The 9,688-nt window shown below is 39.0% G+C and overlaps 1 protein-coding gene across 4 annotated transcripts; it reads right to left on the bottom strand.

Moving 5' to 3' along the window:
- Nucleotides 1-458: 458 nt before the first annotated feature.
- On the bottom strand, nucleotides 459-8,447 carry LOC306761046 (uncharacterized protein). Of its 4 annotated transcripts, none has more exons than XR_013771463.1 (9): nucleotides 8,424-8,447; nucleotides 7,657-7,836; nucleotides 7,120-7,304; nucleotides 6,696-6,878; nucleotides 6,430-6,539; nucleotides 5,209-5,478; nucleotides 4,886-5,121; nucleotides 1,154-4,622; nucleotides 459-1,025 (listed from the first exon to the last, which is right to left on the bottom strand). XR_013771463.1 is itself a non-coding variant. In XM_079247131.1 (9 exons), exons 2-9 carry the CDS (start codon nucleotides 7,815-7,817, stop codon nucleotides 1,280-1,282), a joined length of 1,563 nt encoding a protein of 520 aa, XP_079103257.1. In that variant the 5' UTR covers nucleotides 7,818-7,836; nucleotides 8,424-8,447; the 3' UTR covers nucleotides 459-1,279. The 4 variants fall into 4 exon arrangements, 3 of the variants coding, with proteins under 3 accessions (XP_079103257.1, XP_079103256.1, XP_079103255.1); XM_079247131.1 differs by having other exon boundaries at nucleotides 459-1,283; nucleotides 4,209-4,622; XM_079247130.1 differs by having other exon boundaries at nucleotides 459-4,622; nucleotides 4,904-5,121.
- Nucleotides 8,448-9,688: the final 1,241 nt, after the last annotated feature.

Genomic DNA, 9,688 nt, shown 5'->3' on the forward strand with positions numbered 1-9,688 from the left:
GTCACTAAGCCAACAAATGGCGCATGATGTCGCAGTTTTATACTTTGCCCATTTACATACATAGGACGACTCATCTTATTACCTCAGCACATTATTAGTATATTAGTGTTTGGAGCATTCGCTGCACTCATTCAATAATCTAGTGTCTATCTGTAAACTGTTCATTGTTGTTGAGGGCATGAAACTCAGCAGTGTCCATGAAACTTCAGCAGGGAGTGCAGTCCCAATCCTTCAATTTCTTCTTTCCTTTTTTGTATATCAAAGCAACTGAATTATCATCAGGTTTGAATTGTTATCAAATTATTGATTTTTATTTAAAAAGGCATAGATTGATGTTTTTGCAAGAAAATGGAATAAAAACGTCATCTGATGCTGAACTGATTTATTGATCATACTGTTGGCTTTTCCATCTAAAGTTACAAAGCATTTTTCTAAATATTCACACAGAGATGGTGGAGTTCAGTTCAAATTCATTTATTGATAATTAAACAGTTCAAAGAACAAAAGACAAAAAGTAATTTAAAACAACATGGTAATTTTTGTGTTCATTGTCATTCATACAAGTTGAATGTGGCATCAAAAATCGTTTTCCGGGAAGAAGGGAAGTCAAGCGTCGAACCAGCAACCGATCCTGTGCCAGGTTTTTCAACTGTAAAATGGAGGGCTTACCAGTGTGCTCTTCAGCAAGGCACTTAACCCTAAAGTGGCTGCAGGGTCGCATTAACAAAATCTGAAAAGAACCCATCCTACCTAATTGTCCCAAATCCGGCTGTGACTGTGTTTGCCTGGCACTCTTCAGAGACAGGCTGAATTATGTCTGCAGGAAGCGTCAGATTTACACTAAGGGTGGTACCGATGTCCTCCAAAGGACTGTATGTGACTTAAGCGGTTGAGAGCAGGAATGTATGAGCAGAGTATGCTTGAAGAAAAATGTAGGAAAATAAACAGGACCATCAAAAGCAGGAAAAGGATAATCTCCCTTTCAGGAGACATTTCCAGTAGTTTGAAATCTTAAATGAAAATCCCTGAAAACAGGCAAGGAGGAGAAAAAAAAAAAAAAAAGTATTGACAAACGTGGTTCCGTACTGTATTTGTGTGCTTGTGTGTACGCGTGTTTTGGGGAGGGGCAGGAGTGTGTGGTCTGAGTGTTTACCTTAGTGGGGGGACACCCCATCGTCCACAGCAGTTTCAGGCCTAACGCTGCTGTTTTCCCCATCCCACTCTACAGCTGCGTGTGGCGTACGTCCAGGGCAAGGGCTCAGTTTGGCTCCCTCCCACTCTAGCTGCAATAATCAGCAAGAGGAAGAAGGTGGCTGGAGCAGCAGCAACAACAAGGCATGCAACTAACAGTTCACATGGAGACGGTGGAATAATGTGGAAATGTTGAGTCGCTATGTGTCACTGAACCCTAACAAAGCGCTATCAGATGCCCCATAAACAAGATGAGTAATGTGTACAATCAGAACAACTTGTAGGTCTAAAGATTCAGGTGAAATCATGTGTGCATCAGTATCATTTGCACATGAGGAAAAACCTATGAACCAAGTTAAAACACATCGAGATGTAAGACTGGAGCTGAATGATCGTCTCGCTGTGATATGAATGAAGCCAATAACTCAAGCCATGTGTCAAAATGAGGTGTGCATTAGTGAAATCATATGAGACAGGAAGGTCATCAGCTCTTCTTACTGGTTCTTGAGAAAAATCAGCAGCCTTTATCAAATCGAAAATGACTCGATATCGAACGTACTACCTGTCACTGCATATCAACCCAGTCAATAACCCTATAAAACACACCACCAGTAACACCACCACACACAGGAAGACATTTTCCTGAACTGTTTTCCACAACTTTGTCACCTAAGTTTCAAATTATAACTCATGTTCTATTTCAATTTTAAGGGCAGATTCGGTTAACATTTGCGCCACAGTTACCCAAAACCACGCACTGTAAGCATGACAGCAGCTCTTTTTATGCATACGTCGGAGGCTGCAGCTTTCTCAAAGTTTGGAACAAGTTAACCGTCCAACTTCATCGAGCCTGTTTAAGAAATACAATCGCTTTATCTTCTAACAGTCAATGTTCTTACTAAATGATGGCTGACATTTCGTTTTGCTTTCTTAGATTCAGTTAAGGATGAAAGTACTTACAAAAGTACCAAAGTGAACGATTTCCCAGCGTGAGAATGAGCTGTGTTGCTGGGGGTAAGACAACAGACTACCCAAATGAAAAAAGAAAGAAGAAACTAGAAATTGTGGAAAAACAAGTTGAAAATTGAAGTACTGATTATGCTCATGGGCCACATATCTTTTATCAACTAAATTCCTTACTCATAGAAATTCACATACGTACGCATTTAACAAAAAGATGGTCTCTTTAAAAACAAAAAACAAAACTGTGGATTACCTAAAACTATAAATGGTATATAGATGCTTCAACTTGCTTTCCTCAAAGAACGTTCTTATAAACAACTTGACACAATACTGGACTTGAAAAATGACCACAACAGTCTGTTTTGACGTTTTAGAGGCAAAAAAAAAAACAACAACTCTGGTCTCGGCTGACTTTCAGATAAAGTTTAGGCTAAGAAATAAACAAGCAAAGTAAATTATAAGAAAATCACCCCAAGGGAAGAGCCAATCACATCATCTGAAAACAAGTGTTCTCGATTTTCATACACACTCAAAGTCAGCTCAAATGTTCAAACTGTTTCCCATCATATCAGTTCAAACTTCCAATAAGCTTAATCAGAAACCGTGACAACAGAAAAGGGCAGGGAAAAGCTTCCCACTTAACTGGACACCCTGTATAACATACCATCACAATAAGTCAGTCTCCCATCCTGAAAGCAAGTGGAATGAAGACATTTTCAATCCAGTGAGACAAACGCCAGTTATTCATTGCTAAAGGGGAAAGTGGACTCCCTCACAATCTGAATGACAAACTATACTTTCAATCCCAGAGTTCAACTCCAGACCGTATATCTAAGGCAACCTGCTCAGCCGGGTCTTTTGGAGCTTCTACAGTAAAAAACCAAAATGACTTTCATTAAACACTCAAACCCATTTTTTAGTTCAGTTTCTCTCCTTTTCAAGCATGTGTACTGCATGTATTAGTCAGCATTCAGATGAACAGGATGCTACTTCAAGGCCTCTAAACTGTAACTGGATTTATCTAAAGGCTTGTTACAAACTGAACTGGCCTCGAACAGGCACACTTATCTGGTACTCATAGCTAACAGCCCTTCAGTAAATTACTGAAAGATTTTCTTCCCCAGTTCCAGAAAAGTGGTGAGTCCATTTAAGAATCTTACTGGAAGGTAATGCTGTTTCCTGGTGTTGCTGACAAGAACAGCATTAACCACAGAAATATTTCTGCCATTTACTCTACCATGTTGGATATAAAAACTGGTCTCCACAATAATCGAGAAACATTTGTCAAATTAGTTAACACTAGCCTAAATTAAACGACTGCTGTGAGTTAATATAGAAAGAAAGTCAGAAGAGACGGCTTCTTTTACAAAACTCTTCAAAGGCGAAATAGTCTAATTTTGCCAGAATATCCATGTAAAAAGTTAACAGTTTGAATATGCTATTTTCTGATCCATATTTCTAATTGTCTGCCTTGCTTGAAATTATTTTGACTAAATAAAATGACTCCACATTTCAATTTGAAAAAGATAATATAGATTATATAAAAGGCCTTGATCCAGCACCAACTACAGAGGGTTTTATTTATTTTTTTTAAAGGGAGGTTCAATCTTGGCCTTTTATGCTTAACTTTGCCCCAGGCAACATTAAAGCTTTAACATTCGACATGGAACGAGAGTTGTACCTCTACAACGTCTAACAAAGAACATAAATGTGGACTATATTCCAATTTTACCTGCTGTCATCCCCACTCTTCCAAAGACTTTGCTTATGAGCAAATTGTTTGAAAACTAGCAAACTATTTAGTCACGATGTAGGTAGGTATGGGGCAATGCCTTAGATTTTAAAGCATTTAAATTATGACCTTTCATTCTCTCTGATTTTCCTCTTTAAACTGTCCCTTACGTAAATACACATTCGTGCACACACACACACACATCAGCAGTGTGTAAGGAGTGAGTGGGCAGTGGGACTATCGATAAGGGGGTTCTGGCGTGTGGTAAGGGTAATCATGACGCTGGGGCGTGGGATGCCCATGTGCGGGTGTCTGCTCATACGGTGTGGATGTGGAGTAGTTTCCTGCTGCTGCGTATGCTCCAGATGAATCATACGCTCCTGATGCCCCGTAGCCTCCAGATGTATCATAGCCTGCTGAGGTGTCGTAGTTTCCTGAAGAGGCATCGTAATTCCCAGATGAAGAGTCGTAGTTTCCTGATGAGGTGTCATAACTTCCCGAAGCATCATATGTTCCTGGGGGAGCATAAGGGTCCGAAGCAGCATATGTTGGAGGTGCTGTGTACGTCCCAGGGGGTGCTGGGGTTGTGGTGGAGGCTTGTGCCTGTGTTGTGGCTGGTGGAGGAGGTGGTGGTGGTGGAGGATTGGTGTAAGCATACTGGAGGTACTGGTACTGTTGCTGGTACTGTTGATACTGTTGGTATTGATGCATTTGCTGGTAGTACTCTGTGTAAGACCTACAGCACACAATAAAGTTGAAAATATGATAAACAGAAGGGGGGGAAAAGGGTATAAATACCTAAATAAGTCTTAAAATCTTCCCTGACATAAAACAGTAGTTAATTTTGTGTTTTTAATATTATTTGATTTTCTAATGTATTTAAAAAATGTAGTTACTTAGTTGAATTTAATATTTTTTGTCACTGTATAATGAGTTTAAATCAAATTTAATTTGTTTCTCCGTCCAGCTTAATCCTACGTTACAATATGTTATGTGTACCTAGCAACAGGATCTGACCCTTCAGGAGTTGTAGAAGCAGCTGGGGATTCCTCTGGTGCTCCAGGTGGCGTTGGCAGCAGGGCACGTCGTTTGGGTCGAATCTGAGCAAAGGAACCTGGAACAGGGTCGGGGAGGAGGGGTGCTCGATTTCCTCTTATGGGGCTGCGGTCCCGCTCATTTTCAGATGATGCTGCTGCCGCCGCCGCCTTTCTCCCTGCCTGCTGCTCTGCCAGAACCTTTAAATCAAAATATGCATGTAATTAAACATATATCTACATATATACATGTATAGAAGAACTATTTTGATGCCAGTGTTAACAGACCTTCTGTCCTTCTTGAAAAAACTTGGCCCTCGCTGCTTCAAAGAGTGTTGTTGGATCTGGCACAGTCTGTGGCTCTACCTCTTCAGTGGTTGGATTATGATTGGCCAATTCATGGTACACCTGGTCAGCAACAGTTCCATAAACTTGACTTGCAAGAGCACCATATATGACCCCATCTGCACCTTTAGCACTGGTGATGCCTTTAAGAGCAGCATAGGTGGGGTCAAATGATGTTGTATTGTAAAATGAGTTATGAACACTTTGCTGAACCTGCAAGAAAAAGGGAGATAATTAATCATACTAAATATGATCTAGGATGAGCTTATCAAAGACTTTACTAAAACCATCTAAATACATGTGAAATTACTTTAGAAGTCACAAGATTTTTACCAATCCCACCAACATAAAAAAAAACATCCCTATGGGACATTATGGTGGGAAATATAGATGCACTAAACTGCTTTTTTGGGTTCCTATCAAAATCCAGTATCTGACATTTGGATCTTGTTATCGGTTTCATGAAGATTAATTCAACCATATATCATTTCCTAATAAGAGAGTAACCAATGAACAGTATTATTTTCTAAAACAATTGACAAGGAAAAAGAAATTAAGTACCGGTATACTGAAGACAATGTACATTCTTCTTCATAATCCTAATAACAAAATAGTTATAATTTAGCAGTGAAAAGTTTTTATCTATTTAATGTCCAAGAGAAGATGCTAAAAGGAGCATGGAAATGTGTGAATAATGTGTGAATAGATCGAGTATGCAGTATTGCAGGTTATAAAATTGTTTAGTGAAGAAGGCTGGCTTCTAAAAGACACCAGAACAAGACAACAGCCTCCATCAAGCTCACTCCTAGTGTTTGACCTGCACCTGGGGGGATCCTGGAGAAGATCCATAGAAAATAAATAGGTCTATTAATCATGGCTGAAAAAAATTACCATTATGAAAGGCTGCCGTGTATTTAAAAAAAAAAAAAAAAAAAAAAAAAGAGAGTGAAACAAACAAAACCTTTGATGTTTCTGGCAGTGTGAGCAGACAAAAACATGGCTTATATTACAACCAAAGAGGAGCTGCACTTACAAAATTAAACTTGAATTTTGAGAAAATAATTCAAGAAATTCAGCCCAATATCCGATTTTGGTATCATGTCAATATCAGAACCCAATACAACTAATGGATATAACCCAACTCCAGTGGGAAATTCGACTTACTTGTATGGGTAGTCCAGCTGCTGCTGCAGCAGCAGCAGCTAGTACAGCTGCTTGACTTTGATGGTGCTCTAATGATGGGGGAGGTCGTGGAAGAAGACCCTCTCGGTCACCTTCAATACAAAGTAGAACAGAATATAGGCATTAATAGTTGCCTCTCTTACATACTGGTAAATACTGCATATTAGAATTCTACTGAGTTGATTTATTAATAGATTTATTAAAAACAAAGTAAAAACATTTTTCATTTTAAGCTACTATTATAGCACCTCCAGGAGTAGCTGAATTTCCTCCTGTTGCAAGCTGGTTAATCAAAGGTTGGGCTTTGGACAGCTCTACAGCCAACTGACGACCCTTGAACATGGTCCCATTGAGCGCCTCAATTGCTGCCAAGGCCTCCTCCTTTCTCTCCATATGTACAAACGCATAGCCAACATTTGAGCATAAGCGGGCTGCAGAGTAGACAAGAAAATGGTTAAAATTGTAGAAATGGGATTTAAATAAAACACCATCTACTTTAATCTCTAACGTTACTGATTACTTCTTATCTAGATCTAAATATGCTGCTAAAAAAATACAGATTTAAAAAAAAAAAAAAAAAACGAGTTTATGGAGGTGCTTGTTTCATCCATGGATACCCATTCCTCTAAACAAAGAGTACAATATTTTTGTTTGATAGGCTTTGTGCTTTACCTTTGACTTTATCACAGTCTAAAACTCTCCCAAAGGTTGAGAAAAGCCCATGCAAATCATCTGCTGAACATGTTGCACTGAGGTTCCCCACAAACACTTTAGTGGAATTGGGTGGGCGTGCACGTGACTCCTCAACCACCAGTGGTCTGCCTCGGTACTCTTTGCCATCAAGATGCCGTATGGCTCTGTAGGAATAAGAACAAAGATTACTATTTTAATTGTGACCAACTAACTTAACTTTTGTTTAATCTTTTTTTAAATTTTGCTAGACTGCAACAGATGCCTTCACACTTTTATTTTTGCCAAGTTGTAGAGATAACAAAAATGTAGTATGGCCTTTTTTTTAAAATTATATTATTGAAGACTACTGCAAATGTGGACTTTACTGGCCAACAACAAGCTTTAACGTAGCTGCTTTTGAAGACTAATAATATGAAAGACTTTAAACCACTTTGTGAGATCTGAGGTAGTTCAACATGTATGGTGATCTACCTTCATCATTACAGTATAACTTTATACAAATGGCCAGATGCATACCTGTCTGCTGCCCCCTCTCCCTTCAGGGTAACGAAAGCATACTGTCTAAGCAAGGAGCAGGTGTTGATCTCTCCATATGGAGCAAAGAGTTTATTCAGTTCTTCCTGAGTTGCATCTATAGGAAGGTTCCCAACAAACAACTTTGTGTTTTCCCCGCTCATCTTTGTATCAACCAGGCATCTGAAAAAGAAGCATAAAAACAGGATATAGCTAAAATTTCGACTAGTTTGACAGTAACGTCAACTACCTGTTATCAAGTTTATATATTTAAAAAAAAGTTTATTATTGGTAAAATCTCACAAGGCATTATCTTGATTTTCTTTTTTAATTAAGATAATAACTTGACATGTATTAATGCCGTTTCTGTTGTGTCAGCTAAGCTAGCACAGCCGTTAGCTTTCGTCGCGATTATGATTCAATAAAGTTATAAGCTGTTTGTAACCCAGCAATCTTTATGAGCGACAAACAAAGAGCACATGGGTTTTAAAGTACTAAATTGCGTACGGCTAGATGTAAGAACACAAACACGACTTACAGCTAGCTACGAACTCCTGGCCATTTTGTTAAACGTTAGCGATGTAGCGTTAGCTTAGCTAGAAGCTAACGTAGCGTTTTAATTAGTATGTTTGTCAGCATTTGCCTAAACTGGGACCGTTCTAGTGGTAAGGGCTAACATGAAATATATTAAATAATCCTAATTGGTTTTAATTATATATAATAAGCTAGGGAAGCTTTAGTTATGCCAACACAGTACACCGAAGCCTTACCCAACGCGGTCCTGGGCTGATATATTTCAAACCTCACATCCGGCTCCGGTTTCTTGAGGATGCTGCTGCTGAAGCCTAGGGGGCGCTGTTTCACCAAAGCTGCAGCTGGGCCTCATATAGACATCTTACATACGTATATATACCTACATATATGTATATAACATAGAGTCTGTGGTATATATGATGTCTATGCTGTTCCTGGTCGGTCTATGGTCATGGCGCTACTAGTTCACCATCAAAAAGTGTCACGTGGTGTGCATAACGAAACACGTTTATCCTGCGCAAATACAGTTTGGTCAGCAATACTGATTAACTGAATTTTCACCATTGTTTTCTGGGAAAAACTGGAAATCATGTCTATATTTGTAATTCTTCGTGCATTGCACTTCTTCTTTTATTGTATCTACCATTTTATTATTATTATTATTATTATTATTATTATTATTATTATTATTAATTTTATTTTATTTATTTTTCTATTTCTATGGACCTGGATTCTGTGTCCGTAATAAAGCTTGAATTGAATCGAAAATTGAATTGCTATTTTGTATGAGTTCATAATGGCACAGACACGTGAGTTTGGCACCTGACCGTGACGTTTGTTTCCAGGTGGGATAGGGGGAGGAGTCGCGCACATCTGAAGGTCTGTGAGCGCACGTCATGACAAGCCGAAGTGAAGGAAGTTGGCTTTCTGTAGTTGTAAGTTGGAGGAAGAACATGGAGCGTGTCATCATAATGTGGAACCGGAGGGGATAAAAAAAAAAAAAAAAAAAAAGAAAATAAAAGAAAGAAGGAAGATCGGTGTGAAAAGGTACCCAGCACTGAACCAGGTAAAGACCAATACGCAGAGCACGTAGCTGGAATGTTGTGAAATTTTCGAGCAGGGGGACTTAAAATATGTTTTGGATAAGAAACGTGACGTTTTACGTAAAGGAATGCATGTTGTGGATCTAGATACACACTGACACCTGGGCTCCTTTCAGCTACATATCTGGTATTTTAAGAATTTAAAGAAAAGTGTGTTGCGTATCTGTGACTTTTGCTTTGAAATATCCAACAGTATGGGTCGGTGCGTCAGTAAATTAAAACTTTGCTTCCTTAAGGTTGCTATTACATTTAAGATCTGTCTGAGCTTCTCCGCTTATCCAAGTCTGGGCTTGCTGTTCAAATCCAGGTAGATTTATTACCCAGGTGTGTGCCTCTGAATCTGCAGCAGTCTTATTCAGTCCTCCTGCTTGTGAACCACAATTACTGCTTGATCATTT

This window comes from Telmatherina bonti (genome assembly GCF_933228915.1).
Source record: "Telmatherina bonti genome assembly, chromosome: 10".
In the NCBI taxonomy this organism is placed as follows: Eukaryota; Metazoa; Chordata; class Actinopteri; order Atheriniformes; family Telmatherinidae; genus Telmatherina; species Telmatherina bonti.

What these genes read in the sequence shown, in the direction of transcription:
- LOC306761046 (XM_079247129.1), bottom strand. Translation starts at nt 7,817, where the DNA reads ATGAGCGGGGAAAACACAAAGTTGTTTGTTGGGAACCTTCCTATAGAT. An exon ending in AGACTGTGATAAAGTCAAAG is followed by an intron (nt 6,879 to 7,119) that starts GTAAAGCACAAA and finishes TCTACTCTGCAG; the next exon opens with CCCGCTTATGCTCAAATGTT. An exon ending in CAGCTGGACTACCCATACAA is followed by an intron (nt 5,479 to 6,429) that starts GTAAGTCGAATT and finishes TTTTTCTTGCAG; the next exon opens with GTTCAGCAAAGTGTTCATAA.